This window comes from Dryas octopetala, chromosome 3 (genome assembly GCF_963921425.1).
Source record: "Dryas octopetala chromosome 3, drDryOcto1.1, whole genome shotgun sequence".
In the NCBI taxonomy this organism is placed as follows: Eukaryota; Viridiplantae; Streptophyta; class Magnoliopsida; order Rosales; family Rosaceae; genus Dryas; species Dryas octopetala.
In genome coordinates, this window is record NC_141368.1 from 6254650 (window position 1) to 6270136 (window position 15487).

The following is a 15487-nucleotide window of genomic DNA, read 5'->3' on the forward strand; positions in this document are numbered from 1 at the left end:
ATTCCGAAAGGAAGAAAAGAGAGAGAGAGAGAGAGATTGGGGTGGTTGGAAATTGGTGGTGGCAGTGAAGATGAGGATTAGGCTTGGAATGACAAAAAAACCCCTGAAAAATGACAGAAAATCTGACGGAATTGGATGGAAGCGTGACATTGCAAATTTTTTAAAATTCAGGTGGTAAATTGATTCAATTTTTAATTTGGGTGGTGAAGTGCAAACAGTGTCATAATCTAGGTATTGACTTGTAAAAAAGCCATGCATTTATGCTTGTATTCTAATTAGATATGGTTTTCTTTCATTGCATGAGTATGATTCCACCAACCATATACCATTGTTATTTAGTCTTCATTCCTCGATCTCCAACAGAAGCCAAGGATCTATGTAAATTCTTAAAGAATTTGAGTCTTTTGCAAAAGAAAGGTTCTTTAATAAAAACCATTCACAAACACTGGACTCAGCTTGAGAGAGAAGCAAAGATTATGCTTTTGCAAGAAAGAAACATTTATCATCTTGACCAATGAGGGAAGAGGAAGATGCAATCATCATAAAAGCTTAGCAAAAGCTTGCTCTGTCAATAAAAGAAAGAAAAAACAATCCTTCATCTCTTTTAATGCTATCTCTTAGGCTTTTAGCTCAATGTGAATTTGAATTACTTATAAAATTAAAGAATCGAATTAAGTATGTAAGTTATGGTTTGATAAGGTAATATTATTTTATTGCCAAAATATCATGCAAGAGAACATTTTTTAGCAGATAATGATTCATTTGACAGAAAAACTAACGGAGATACTATTTTGACACAAAATAAAAGTTGAGGTATTTTTTTATCAAGTTTTCAAAGTTGGGGTACTAAGTTGAAAGTCAGTGTATAATTAATGTACTAAATTATAATTTGCTCTTTTAAAAATATTATTATCTTTTAAATGTGGAGAAAAAGACAAAAATACTCATGTCACATCAGCAGATAACAGTTTATTTGATAGAAAAACTAACGGAGGTACTATTTTGACACAAAATGAAAATTGAGATACTTTTTATCAAGTTTTCAAAATTGAGGTATTAAGTTAAAAATCAGTGTATAATTGAAATGAGTTAATTACACTTATACCCCCTGAGATTTATCGTCTTTTCACATATACCCCCTGGGGTTTCAAAAATTACACATACACCTCCTGAGGTTTCAAAACTATTGCATATTACCCCCTACAAGAGAAAAAAAAAAATAAACAAAAAAAAATACTTGTATTGAGATTGAACCTTATACCTTGAGTAATCTTATTAGGCCATTTCACCCTTTAGCATGCCTTTTTACATAATTTCTCATTATTTTTTTTTTCGTTTCACTATAAGGGGTTATATGCAACAGTTTTGAAATCTCATGAGGTATATGTGTAATTATTAAAACTCCAGAGAGTATATGTGAAAAAACGAATCTCACGAGGAATGTAAGTGTAATTAACTCAATTGAAGTACTTACGAAAAATTTGCTAAAAAAAAATTTGCATCACCGATCCATCGATCGTGCTAAAACTCCCTAAAAGTGAGGACTGCATGTTTTCCCATTAATGTATATTTCTCCCTCCAAAGTTTAAAACAGAATTGGTTACTGTACAAACCGCACTTCCTGCTTTGATTTCATTTCATTGCAAAAACTAAAAAGCACACTCCTCTCGGCTCTCTGCCTCTCTCTTTATATTCATTTACGTCTTCTCTGCTAGCTTCTCACCTACACACAGTACACTACAGTAGTACTGTAGTACACACCCTCCCACTCTCACTCAGTCACTGAACCAACTTCAACCCTAACATTTTAGATTTCTTCCTCCAATGGCGCCCATTGATCCCCACTCGTTCACCGATTCGACTCACCCACTCGCCACCCACATCTCCCTCTCTCTCTTCTTCGACTTCCCCTCCTCCACCATCCACGCCTCCGCCCTCCTCACCCTCCCCACCCCCCACTCGGGCCCACTCTCCCTCGACACGCGCTCCCTCACCGTCCACTCCGTTCTCGACCCCCTATCCTCTGCTCCGCTCCCTTTCTCCCTCTCCCCTCCTGACCCAATCCAAGGCCGCCACCTCACCGTCACCCTCCCCTCCCCCCCTCTCTCCTCCCTCCTCGTCCTCTTCGCCACGTCCCCCTCCTCCTCCGCCCTCCAGTGGCTCTCTCCCCCCCAGACCTTCAACAAAACGCTGCCGTTCGTCTACACCCAGTGCCAGGCCATCCACGCGCGCTCCGTCTTCCCCTGCCAAGACACCCCCGCCGCGCGCGTGCGCTACACCGCCCTCCTCAACGTCCCGCGTCAGCTCTCTGCCGTCATGTCCGCCCGCCACGTGGCGCGCCGCGACCCCGCCAACGGCGAGGGCTCGGCTTTGGTCGGCGTCGGCGACGCCCTGTGGTGCGCCGAGGGCAGAGTCGTCGAGGAGTTTGTGATGGAGCAGCCGGTTCCGCCGTACCTGTTCGCGTTCGCCGTCGGCGAGCTAGGGTTCCGGGAGGTGGGCCCGAGGACGAGGGTTTACGCCGAGGCAGTGCCGTCGGTGCTGGAAGCGGCGGCGAGGGAGTTTGCGAGCACCGAGGACATGATCAGGCAGGGGGAGGCTCTTTTCGGGCCGTACGACTGGGAGCGATTCGATTTGCTGGTGATGACGCCGAGCTTTCCGTACGGCGGCATGGAGAATCCGAGGATGGTGTTCTTGACGCCGACGGTGCTGAAGGGCGACTCCAGCGGCGCGCAGGTGGTGGCGCACGAGCTCGCTCATAGCTGGACCGGGAACTTAATCACCAACAAGACTAACGAGCATTTTTGGCTGAATGAGGTATCACATTGTTATGAATCTCTGATGGGTGCATTTTACGTTCAAGTGGGTTGTGAATTTGGTTCTTAGTGCTTTGCTTTCTTGGTTTAGATATTGTGTTTACTGGTTGGTTTTTGAGCATTTATATTCACAACTTGATGAATTCAATATTAGATAGTATTCTTAAATGTCCAATTATGCTTGTTGAATGTGGTCAATTTTAAGTGTTGTCCTTCTAGATTTGGAAATTGGAATATAGTCCAGGTTTTAGAAGCATATAACATTAGGGTAGTTGTTTAATATCTGGGCTAGGAGATTTCGAAGAATGTATGCTAGGCTTACTGGGGTTGATGATGTTGAGATGTGTTATGTTATGTGCATGCTGTTTCTTGCAAGTGAGGTTAGTGTGCTATCGTCATCTATTGTTACAGGGGTTCACAACATATGCTGAGAGGAGAATTGTTGAGGCTATACAAGGTGAGGACAGAGCTGCATTGAATATTGGAATCGGCTGGCGGGGTTTAAACAAGGAAATGGAGAGATTCAAGGATAACATGGAGTTCACAAAGCTGAAAACCAACCAGGAAGGAGTGGACCCTGATGATATATATTCTGAAGTTCCATATGAAAAAGGTTTCCAGTTTCTATGGCGTATTGAACGTCAGGTAAGTGGATTAATTATAGCTTCTTTGCCTCTTGGTATCGTCTTATAAAGAAGATTTTATTGTTATTTATTTTCTTTGGAATGTTTAGGTTGGACGGCCTGTATTTGATGAATTTATCAAGAAATATATTGCCACCTTCAAGTTCAAATCAATTGATACCGATACATTTCTCGATTTCCTGAAATCAAACCTACCTGGAATAGAGAAAGAGATTGACTTGACATTGTGGACTGAGGGCACTGGTATCCCTCCTGATGCCTATGAACCCGTTTCAAGTATATATTCAAATATTATGTCTATGGCAAATGAGTTTAAGCTGGGTAGGATGCCAAGGGAGGATGAAGTTACTGATTGGCGAGGGCAGGAATGGGAGCTCTACTTGGAGAACCTGCCCAAATCTATTGAAGCTTCACAGGTAGTGTTGTGTTTCTTCTCCTCAAGGGATATTATATTACCTTGTTTTCTATGACTTGATTTTATAACAGGAATCTGCTTCTTCAACGGGATCCCGCTGTGCAGATCCCACGTTCGAACGGCAGGCCAAATCTATTTACTTTTTTGTTTCATGGTTTATGATTAGGGTTTTGTTTGTGGGATTTAAGGCTTGCCCTAAATGCCACAACCAAATCACCCTCAAATCACCTACCCTTCCATGAAAGTTGGCAAAATCTGGCTTGCCATTCGAACAGTTTGGGATCCTGTCGAAGAAGCTCGATATCTATAGCCTTCAAACTCACTTTTGTAATTATTTTATTTCTTAGTTTGTATAAGGTCCAGCCTCCTTAGCCATATTTAGTAGTAAATCTACAATTTTAAGACTTCTGGGGTGGCAGTACATGCTGATAGTTACTAAATTTTTTGCTTCCAATTTCTTTTTGTGTAAACAAGGATTTTAGAATATACTATATAAGCTGTTATATCTGCACGGCACAGTATCTAGACTCCTGTATAAACTTTAGAAATATTCTTCTGATATACTTCCTTTTATTCTTCATATTTATCCTTTTCGATCTGATCACAAATCTTTCTTCTGTTTTCTCAGAACCAAAGATGCTATAATTGTCAATTTTACCGTATTATACTAAAGCTTCCTTTGAGCTCATTTCTGTGTCAGCATTCTGTTTTCAATGCATGAATAATCTATTTTAAATTGTATGTTGTCTTATCATCATGGAATGTGTCTGCATTTGCAGATTGTAGCCTTGAACTCACGCTACAGGCTGTCGGAATCGAAAGATTATGAGGTGAAGGTGGCATTTCTCGAACTGGCCATTGCTTCCAAGTGCAAAGATTACTATGGTGAGGTGGAGAAAACTTTAAAGGAAGTTGGGAGGAAGAAGTACCTTGTCCCACTCTACACTGCTCTTGTGGAAGGCACTGGAAAGGAAGAAGAGAAGATTTTGGCTAAAAGGGTGTTTGCAGAGGCTCGGGACTCTTATCACCCCATAGCTCAAGGTGTGGTTGAGACAATTCTAAGTAAGCACGTCTAGAATGGAGTGACTGTGTGAGGATGTAAATCATAATGAACCAAAATTCTGAAGCTAATACTTGATGCCATTGTTGGCTATGTTAATCTCTGAGATCCGTAGGCTAGCCTTGATGACTGATTTTCTTGAATACATGCATCTTCGTTGATGCCTTTGCTGATATGGCTTGTCACATAATTTGCATGGACATCTCGTAAATAGAGTAGTGATCTTTGTATTACATTTCCTGATGATATTGCTGATTTTCCTGGGAGGAGATAGAACCCCCTAAACTCCATTTTATTTTTAAGATTACGCTCAAATTTGGCAAAACTGACTTGACCGGTTGACCCTTCGATTTGCTGGAAGAATAACATTTTTTTTTGGGTTGAAGAACAGCATCTATTGTTTATGTGTCAATCAAATTCATTTCACAAAAAGTATACGAACCTTCATTACATCATGCGAGAGACGAAAAATAATGGCTACAAAAGATATGCCACTAAAAAGAAAAGGGGGTAACTTTACATACCCACCACCATAGTGGAACAAAACAAACGCACTACAACACTACCTTTCTCAGGTGGTACGGGTAACCATTTTTCTGTCTCAGCCTTAAAAGAGGTGGTTGATCCAATTTTCTCTCTGCCATACAAGCAACACCAAGTTTGTACATTATCATTTCAAATACAATTTATTTTTGTTCTTTTGTTTTTCTTTTGCGGCAGGTGGGTTCAAATGAATTCTCCATTAAGAAGTTCCTTCTCTTTTCAGAATGTAGTCCACTGCCTCTTCTACAGTATCCACAACCTACAACACCAGCAAAAGGATATGCAAATTAAATTATTACACATTATGCAATCAAATGCAACCATGCAAGACATAAGTTATTACACATTTTTCAGATTACAAGTGACAAACTAACTACAATACCCATACCCAGATGTTTTGGTGTGATGAATATATACAGTATCCCCACATTTCCACACATGAATTTGATCACATCTTCTTGATTTGTATATCTAACTTACCAGATCTGCTGGAAACTCCACATGATTATCTTTCCCCTTAAAAACGCCCGTCCTTGTCAAAATAGAAAACCAAGGATGTCCAGCCTGATAATCAGGTGCAATGATAAATGTCAAAATACATTCAAAAGATTCAATAATAACAAATTTTCACCATAAGGAAAAAGGCAAACCTGCTGAGCACCTTTGACATCAACTACAGGGTTGTCACCAATCATATAAAGGGTTTTGAAACCATGTGACTGAGAGTCTCCATTATTTGTAACATGATCATCACAACGAGATGGTTGAAGCTGTGCCAATATATTTTCAGTGTTCTTAAATACAAACGGATTCGGTTTTCCAAAAGAAACATATTCCAAAGCATTATGGTGAATTCTGCAGCAAGGCCGAAAATAGATTATATTTACCGAAGGCAGCTCATGGACTGCATATAACAGAATAACTTCTATGCAGTTCAGGTGTGTATAAACATGCATTTATAAAATATTTTGTGACACAAAATGGCTTGTAGTTCAAGGTTTTACATATCACATTTTGGTAAAAATTAGTTTCCCAAAACAAATCAACTAGTTCTGCTAAACCTTCTTCATTAATTATCAATTTAAATCTTGTAAGCATCTGGCAGTTGGCGGTGACTGGCAACCTATAAAACTGCCCCAATGGGTGAGGTATGATAATTAATGAGTTGGGGTTTCTCGAAATGGGTACCAAAGAACCAATGTTGCTTTAAAGCCATCTGATAGCCCAATTATGAGCTTGTGTAGATACATTACAACCAAAGAGCTGGTCATTGACTAAATGCTCATTCTGATGTGCCAGCATGCAAATTTAGGATTTTAAACATTTTGATCATGACACAATAACCCAGTCTTACCGGTTAAAGATGCTTTCTAGTGCAATTCTGAAAGCACCTATTCCGAGTCGTTCAGAAGGAAATGCAGCCTGTATGTGTATAAGTAGGCAGCTGATCAGTACAATCCCAAGTATCATGTGAAACTTAAAATTGAAAAAAAAAAAAAAAAGTTAATGATGAAAATAAGGGAAGAGAACCCATTTGATACACATGACGATGCATCAAAGTTGTTCATGGGCATAGTACATGATTCGGTGGGTCCAGAAAGCAGATCTCATACTCAAGAAAAACTGATCAGACTATAAATAATGAATAAGACTGATATTTCTAGTGTGCAGGCTAATCAATAATTATGGGTTCCCACTTTCATTTTAATCTGATGACTATTTGGCCAGCCAAACAAATGTTGGATTGTTTCTTTATATTCTCCCAATTCAGTGACCAGTTTATAACGAGTCATAGTGGCCAACCTGATATTCAAGATCATCTGCAGCAAAATATAGAGGCGGTTGATACCCATTCTCTTGTCCAGGAAGCCCTCCAGATCTTAAAATGTCACAGAGAACCTAATTAAATTCATGGATCAGTAAAATTTGAAAATCTTGGATGCACTGATTTGCTAATAATGCAATCTAAGCATTAAAATTGAAAAAATACCTGAATGTCCCTGCCCCAATCTACAGGATCGCTGACAACAAAAGCCGCACGAACCCTGTCAGAGTAAACATTATATCTTGGCACCGACTCCTTGGGGTGGCTACTGCAATCTAATGCCTGCTTAGTTCTCCACATCTTATATTGAGATACTGGGTCAATATTCTCGAAGTAGGATGCATACTCATCTAACGAGAGAACTTTTCTGTCATCAAAGATAATTTTAGCTATTTCTTATATGTACAAAACTCTAGCAACAGAAGGTATTGAATTCAAACTCAGAAGTGCTACAATCAAGAAGAAGCAATACTATCTGGTAAAAACTTACTTGAAACCATACTCAGACATTACCAGAGCCGGTTCCCCTTTTCCAACAGCAATTACAAATTCATTTTCATATCTGAATAAAACAGATAAAATGGCCACAACATAAGATGATGAAAACAGGTTGGTACATTGTTTACACTCTAAACTATACAAAGTCATCACCCTAGTACAAACACCACTTAGTAGTCTATGATTAAAGTACAAAAACATAAATTGGATTTCTTATTTAATAATGGAAAATGCATGAAACTTGTATTTTAACAAAAAGTGGAATAAGATGCCGTAAGAGTGATTCAAACTTATTTGCTACAATAAATCAGGAAAATAAATGACTGACAATTAAAGAACTCTCTGAATACTTATATCTAACATATGATGCAGTGTCTATTTACTATTTTATGGTCTGAATCATATTGGCAACCGCAGTCATCACAAAAGATGCAGCAACCTCCTGGTAAGGACTGTGCATTTCAGCAGCAAACTTCATGCTGGTATAATTGCCAAATCCAGTTCAATACAGCATTGTCCAAATTTGACACTAATTATATTTTTTTCTTTTTTCATATGAAACCTTTTTCCAGCTGAAGTATCCAATCTATTGATAACTTGCTGTTGCCTTGTGTGCATAATGTTTTGTTGATATATTATGTTTCCTAGGATAAAGTATTGTAACTCAAAGATAGTATAAAAACAAGGAGACCCACGATCGGACTGGACTTAATACCTGGAAAGTTGGGGAAGAGTATGATAGATCAATTACAATTCTATGTAAAAAAAAGATTCATGTGAGACTGACATATACCTCCTCAACAAATTTATAAAAGGTGTGTGACCCTGTACAACCTGCATCAGGATAACACAGAGAAGAGAGCTATGCCAAAGGTTCCATCAGTCGAATGACAGTTGCAAAAAAATTGGAGACAATACGACCTCATCTTTATGCTCCTAATATAGAATAAAACTGTTCAGAATATTACCTGAGAAGTCAGTATGTTAACTCCCAAAAGTTCACTTAATTCAGTAGCTCTTCTTGATTCTGGGATTCCCCCTCCTATTTCAACCCAATAGTAGTTATTAGACATTTTATTCTTCCATGTTATATCTAGCTCTTCGGAACAGAGGTTACACAGGAATATTATTCTTAAAGTTCTGTCTATTCGAAAACCAACAAACATATGGACTAAGTATAAATATACTGGTAAGAGTCGTAAGACTCTCAGACACACTAGTAAGAATATCCCAAAAATTAGACTTAGGTATAAGTTATCAAACAGGCTTCCCCAATTGTTATTATTATTTTTTTTTTATACCCAGAAATCCTCCGGGCGAACCCAGATTCGAAACCAAATGAAATTCAATTGGTGTTGAAATCTCAATGGGGAGACTTTTGAATAATGATGACTTAATTAAGCTAGAATATCGTATTCCAATTCTTATTGATGCACCAGAACAAAAACACTTAGGACTTACCATTGGTCAAAAACAGAAAAGGAACCTTCAAGGTACCTGCAAAGAAGCAGTATCTAATTAGCTAGAGATACTATGAGGGAGAAGAAAGCATATTAATCAAGACCATCATCCACAATAATACAAAATACTAAGATGTGCACTGAAAAATATTTCTTTCTACTCAAAAATTTAAAATCAATGAGGCACAATGCCAGCTGAACATAATAAATTTAGAGAGGGAACCGTTATGTTTTTAGTACCTGAAGCTCCGTACAATCTCCTTAAAGCTTGAGGAGACCCTCCAATGGGAACACGGCCACTGAGAATTACCCCATCAATGTCCAACGCAATTCCAAACGAAGACCTGCAATGCAACCAAACCAAACATATCCTTTTAACTATTTCTATTCCTTCCCTGAAGTTTCTTGGCAACCAAACAGTGCATTAGATATATAAGTCGAATTGAATTTGATCAACACCAACCGTTCGGCCCTGGATTGAATCTGAGACTGAGAGTACGGACGCGATCGGAACAAAAATAGTGCTCTGCTTTTGGTCTGAGAAACCCTAAAGACCGTGCGGTATCTCATCGGCATCATCGCGACGATCGCGTTCTCTCTCTCTCTCTCTCTCTCTGGCTTCTGGTTCAGCTTTGCTCTGTTCTTGTGGCTACAGTTTAACGGTAACTCTCTCACACCGCGCGTAGTATCAAGTAATGCAGTAGTGAACATCGTAGATGTTGCGCCACGTTGCAAAGGGGCAAATTTTAGTACCAAAGGTACAACCCTGTGATTGCATGACGCACCGTCTCAGTCCCAAGGCTTTCATAGTGACAGATATACCCCTATTAATTTTATTCAAGGCTTTTATTCAATATTCAGATTTCCTATTTCATCTACAATTTTTTATTTTCAACAGTTCCTAATAAAATATAATTAAAATCAATTATTTTATTTGCTGACACGAACTTAAAAATGATAAAACTTTAATAAACCCGTGTCAAAGGTCTAAAATAAATTAATAAGAATATTAAAAACAGTTATCAGGACATTGTATTCTCAATTTTATTTTTCTTTTATATATATACAATAATCTTCGTGTGTGAATAGTTGAGAGAAAATAAATAAATAAAATGTGTCCCCTGATAGGGGGAGAAACAAATGCTCCAAAATACCATTCCATAAAATGAAAAATAATTTCTCAAGTCTCATGTAAGACAACTAAATGCAAGGTGCTATCGAGTAGCTGAAACAACCAAATAATAACTTATCTCTAACACTTTAAAAAAATATTATAAACAATAAATGTAAAAAAAAAAAATTTAATTCATCCAAAAGCTTTATTCTTATAAACAGTCTCTTTCATCATAGATTACATAGATAACAAATATTTATCTTTCTTACTACATCAAAACCTAAATTCTTCATAAACTCAAAAATAACATCAAATAATTACCCACTACACCAACAAAAAACCCTAGTTGAGAAATAAATCCAACAACAAAAGTATCTTGACCCTTCAAATGGAAAAAACAAAACCGCTAACAAGGAAAGGCTTATGAAGCACACATATATTTATGAAACATTATATCAAAATGTTGTGTTAATATGGAATATGAGAACAAATAGGCGAAAAATAAATTTGGATAAAACTTTTTTGATAGAATAAATTTTCACGTTAACAAAACTTGTTTAACAAGTAAAACATTAACATACCAACTAGATAAGTCTAGGTATTTTTCTTCCCAATGTTGGAAGAGATCCAATATTCAACTTCCCTTCCTCAAAATAATAAAAAAAAAAAAAGTTAAACATTAACATATTTGATGAATAAATTTGCCATAAATAAATTTGGTGAGTCCAGTAATCGAAAACCAGGGTCAAATTCGACATTTTGCAGCCCAACAAGCCTAAACAGTCCCACGAGGCGAAAAAAATCCTAGTCCTACCCTTGTCACTCTAGGCTACGCTATTCGTTCATCCTTCTCAGAAGAAGCACAGAGTATACTCTGAAAACCCTAATCGCCGTCTCTGATATAAAATTAAGCAACTCTGCACCCCGAAAGTTAATAACTTTATTCATTTTTGAAACCACAGATTGAGATTGCTATTTCTTTTTTCTGTATCTTTTTCCTTTGTTTGTTGAATGCGAAGTAGCTATGCCGCCAAAGCAGTCGAAGACCGACGTGGCCAAGAAGCAGAAGGTCGTGGAGGACAAGACCTTCGGACTCAAGAACAAAAATAAGAGCAAGAGTGTCCAGAAGTACGTCCAGAATCTCCAGAGTTCTGTCCAGCCCAAAGTCGATCCTAAAGTTCTAGCCAAGGTCAGCCTCTCTCACTTTTCCTTATTCGTATCCTTACTCATATGCCCTTTTTTTTTTCCTTCTATTGGGTTCTGTTTGTTTAGGCAGAAAATTGGCTAAGAAAGAAAATTATAATAATTTTTAATGGGAAAATAATGTTTGGATGTAGTTTTGTGAAAATGGGTCTTATTCATTTTTTTGTTTTTCAAAATGGGTTTTGCAGAAAAAGAAGGAGGAAGAGAAAGCCAAAGAGAAGGAGCTTAATGATTTGTTCAAGGTTGCTGTTAGTCAGCCAAAAGTGCCAGTGGGTATGTAGTATGTACTCTAACTCTTGACATTTTTCTTATTTGTGTTTGGGTGGTAGTTGACTATGTTGTGTTTAATAGTGGATTGGTTTTGCTATGTTTGTAATGGAATTGGGAATTTGAATAGGTGTTGATCCCAAGTCCATATTATGCGAGTTTTTCAAGGTTGGCCAATGTACTAAGGGATTCAAGTGCAAGTTTTCGCATGATTTGAATGTCCAGAGGAAGGGTGAAAAGATTGATATTTACAGTGATAAGCGTGATGATGGTGAGAGGATTGAAATGTTTTGTTTAATGTTTTGATGCTAATATATGGCATATGTTTTGCTTATTCTGTAAGGATTATTTTCTTCAGAAACTATGGAGGATTGGGATCAAGAGACGTTGGAAAAGGTTGTGGAGTCAAAGAAGAATGAGTATAATAACCAGAATAAGCCCACCGAGATTGTATGTCTATTTTCATATCTTCAATTCTTTATGTTATATGATACTGAGACAATATTTTTTAGTGTTAAGAGATCTGCATTTGGATGCCTTGTTCTCTCTTTCTCTCTCTCTCTCTCTCCCTCCCACACCCACACCCACACCCCCACCCCCCAATTCCCCCATCTCTTCCCTTTCTCCCTCCAAATGTTTACTTCTAACACCTGATCAATTTCTGATCTGTGCATGTAATTTCCCCCTAGAAATTTTGGGATTGCATTTGGAGTTGTAGTTTTGTAGCTGCAACAAATCTGGCGATTTAGGATGGAAGATGGAAACTCTCTGATTTGTACTTCTTTTTTGAAAGTTTTGTCATAATTGTAGGGTAATGTAAAATCTCTGAATTAGCCTGCAGTATATGCTGTTATGAATCTAAGCTGGAATATAATATGCACAGGTTTGCAAATACTTCTTGGAAGCAGTGGAAAAGAAACAGTATGGTTGGTTCTGGTCTTGTCCAAATGGTGACAAAGAATGCCACTACAGACATGCTCTTCCTCCAGGCTATGTTTTGAAATCTCAGATGAAGGCACTTCTAGACGAAGAGTCTGAAAAGATTCCCATTGAGGATGAGATCGAAAAGCAGGTTATGATCATATTCATTTTGTTAACTTTACCTTTTCCTTTTAATCTTCTATTGAGATAAAAACTTTTTGTACATGTGCAACTACATGTATTGCATTCCTAAGTATTTTTTGTTTTATTTCCTCTGTTTTGTATTTCAATTCTTATTATTGCGCATCTGCTGATTACTGCAGCGTGCAAGTGTAAAAACCTCAACTCCGATTACTACTGAGTTGTTCATGCAATGGAGGAAGAAAAAGATGGATGAGAAAGAAGCTGGCCTGGCTGCACAACGAGCAGAGAGGGCTAAGAATGACCGCATGAGGTTCTTCTCCTTCTATGTATTGCATTTGGTCAAATATTTTCGGTTTTATTTGCTACTGAATAAATTTTTCATGTGTTTCAGTGGTCGTGAGTTGTTTCTTTTGGATGCTAGCTTGTTTGTTGATGATGCTGAAGCATATGAAAAATACAATAGAGAAGCTGAGGCTGTTGAAGTGAAGGTAATATTATATCTTCCTACTATGCATGTCATTTATTTATGATGCACTGAGAGTAGGTCACTTTTGTAGTGAATGAAGCCTTAGTTTGTTTCTGTATATTTTATTGGTATCATTTAGGTTAAATTAACTTCCTACATCTCATGACTCAGAAGGGCGAAAAGAAAAAAGACATTGTATAACTGCTGACTTATCTGAATATTATCTCTCATCTGGGAGCTTGCTGTTAAAAAAACTCATTGGCTTATCAGAAGAAAGAAAGTGTTGAAAAGCGCTTTGTTTTTCCTTCCTGGTCATTTGGGCTTCCTTGTTAACATTTTACTTCTAGTTTAGTTTGAATGTCTAGAAGTTAATTTTAGCTATGTGCACAATCTAGATGGAGAGCTTTATACACCAGTTTTAAAAAGGGGGTGGGCATTAAGTTAAATTATTTCTGTAATGTATCCTGTCTATACATTTAAGGTGCTCTTATTAATTCATTTTATGTGTATATTGTTTCTAGTAATTAAATGAAGCTTCCTTGGAACTACAAAATATACAAAGGTTTCTGTTCAGTGTTATGCCACAGAAGTTTTTATTTTTTATATTGTACTGTTCCTTGAAACTACTATGAAACTACTATGTGCTGTGGAATGGCCACAGTTATAACAAGAATTTTGTGATAGATGGGTAGTAGTAGTACAAGGGAGGATGGGACATTCTTTTGAATTCGAAGGATAGCACTAACTTAGGACAGGATGAGACCAAACCATGCGCTTGAAGCTATGTTGTAGATGACATGATGTGATTTGCATTCCAATTCCTTACTCTTATCTGGTTATGTTTTTCTTGATGTTATGCCATCTTTCTTTTGGTTTCATTTTTAGTAAATCATGGTGTCAAGGTTGCTGTTGGTGAGATTGTCAATTGTTGATTCCAAATACATGCATCACGCTCCTTTAATGGCTGTATACTATGTTTTTCTTAGCCCTTGCTGGTTCTGTTTGTTGCCTTGTTCCCTGCATCCTCAATCCTCAGCACTTCTACTTTGCTTTGACATTCCTTCTGTTGGAATTGCATTTTTTTTTTTGGGGGTGAGCATCTGTAAAAGTGTAAAGTGTAAAATATATATTAAGCAGTAGTACAAGAACCAAAATCTTTGCATTGGTAATTCTGATCTGGTGCACAAATATTATTATAAATGTGTTGGACTACATTGCGCAAGGTATTCAGAAACATTTTAGGCAACCAGGTGCGAATTTTGTTAATTACTGATGTACAGATATTTGAAACTAGGAGTGCTTCTTGAACTTTTAAGACTACCTAGTTTTAATGAAGTCTGATGCTTCCTGTGTACATGGACCTTTAATCATTGCCTCGGCAATTACCAGTGATTTTGTACTCAGTTTGACTGTGCTCTGTTTCAGGTCAAAGACAATTCAGCAGCAGGGGGACCAAGTGTGTCTGCTAGTTCTGTAGCTGATTCTGAAGAAGTCCCCATTGATGACGACGACGATGATGATGAGTTGGACATGGATGAGTTAAATGAACTTGAAGCAAGTTTGTCAAGAACATCCATTCAGATACGGGAGCCAGGTATAGAGACCTCTTGAGAGGGAGGCGGAAGAGAGGTTATTGTTGGCTACTCATGTACTGAAAGAGACTTGCGGAGATTTAATCAACTCCTGTGAGAGAAAATAATGTATTAATTATCCTAGGATGCGATTTTTAAAGCTAAATTCTTTGTGTTCCGGAATGTGATTCAGTGTTTTATGCAAGGAAAAATCCAATTTTCAATTCAGATTGCTCTTGTTCAATTAACATCTGGTGTGTCATGCATATTACATTATCCTACCTTCCCTACATTTTGCAGCATTATGTAACTGCATATGAGATGAACCTCGGTGCCCCTCGAGCATCATTTGATGGCATATTTCTACTCTCTTGATTTCCATAGCTTCAACTTTCTCTATATAGGAAGAAATAATAATGTTGATTGGAATTGCTTAACAAAATTACTGAACCATAACTTAGATTACAGAACTTTCAGAGTGCCATGCTAAAAATATTTATGGCCGACTCATCTTCTTCAGACATCTGAATGCCCTTCTAAAGT

At 37.6% G+C, this 15487-nt stretch overlaps 3 protein-coding genes across 4 annotated transcripts; 2 read left to right on the plus strand and 1 right to left on the minus strand.

The window, feature by feature from the left end:
- The first annotated feature begins 1640 nt into the window (after window positions 1-1640).
- Window positions 1641-5113, plus strand: LOC147290158 (peptidase M1 family protein). The gene is made up of 4 exons (XM_086237084.1): window positions 1641-2814; window positions 3225-3458; window positions 3547-3873; window positions 4652-5113. The coding sequence occupies exons 1-4, from the start codon at window positions 1825-1827 to the stop codon at window positions 4946-4948; spliced, it is 1848 nt and encodes a 615-aa protein (XP_086093210.1). The 5' UTR covers window positions 1641-1824; the 3' UTR covers window positions 4949-5113.
- Window positions 5114-5327: 214 nt separating this feature from the next.
- LOC147290159 (mitochondrial hydrolase YKR070W-like) lies at window positions 5328-9897 on the minus strand. Its single transcript, XM_086235293.1, has 12 exons — window positions 9722-9897; window positions 9499-9602; window positions 9260-9295; window positions 8767-8840; window positions 8592-8632; window positions 7791-7862; window positions 7466-7667; window positions 7279-7374; window positions 6830-6897; window positions 6126-6330; window positions 5956-6039; window positions 5328-5734 (listed from the first exon to the last, which is right to left on the minus strand). The coding sequence occupies exons 1-12, from the start codon at window positions 9835-9837 to the stop codon at window positions 5675-5677; spliced, it is 1158 nt and encodes a 385-aa protein (XP_086091419.1). The 5' UTR covers window positions 9838-9897; the 3' UTR covers window positions 5328-5674.
- A 1294-nt stretch (window positions 9898-11191) lies between these two features.
- Window positions 11192-15188, plus strand: LOC147290160 (zinc finger CCCH domain-containing protein 11-like). 2 transcript variants are annotated; one of them, XM_086235295.1, is made up of 9 exons: window positions 11192-11302; window positions 11395-11561; window positions 11764-11848; window positions 11973-12113; window positions 12201-12292; window positions 12726-12914; window positions 13087-13217; window positions 13299-13395; window positions 14799-15188. In XM_086235295.1, the coding sequence occupies exons 2-9, from the start codon at window positions 11397-11399 to the stop codon at window positions 14982-14984; spliced, it is 1086 nt and encodes a 361-aa protein (XP_086091421.1). In that variant the 5' UTR covers window positions 11192-11302; window positions 11395-11396; the 3' UTR covers window positions 14985-15188. The 2 variants fall into 2 exon arrangements, with proteins under 2 accessions (XP_086091421.1, XP_086091422.1); XM_086235296.1 differs by lacking the exon at window positions 11192-11302 and having other exon boundaries at window positions 11422-11561; window positions 11764-11855.
- The last annotated feature ends 299 nt before the right edge of the window (window positions 15189-15487 follow it).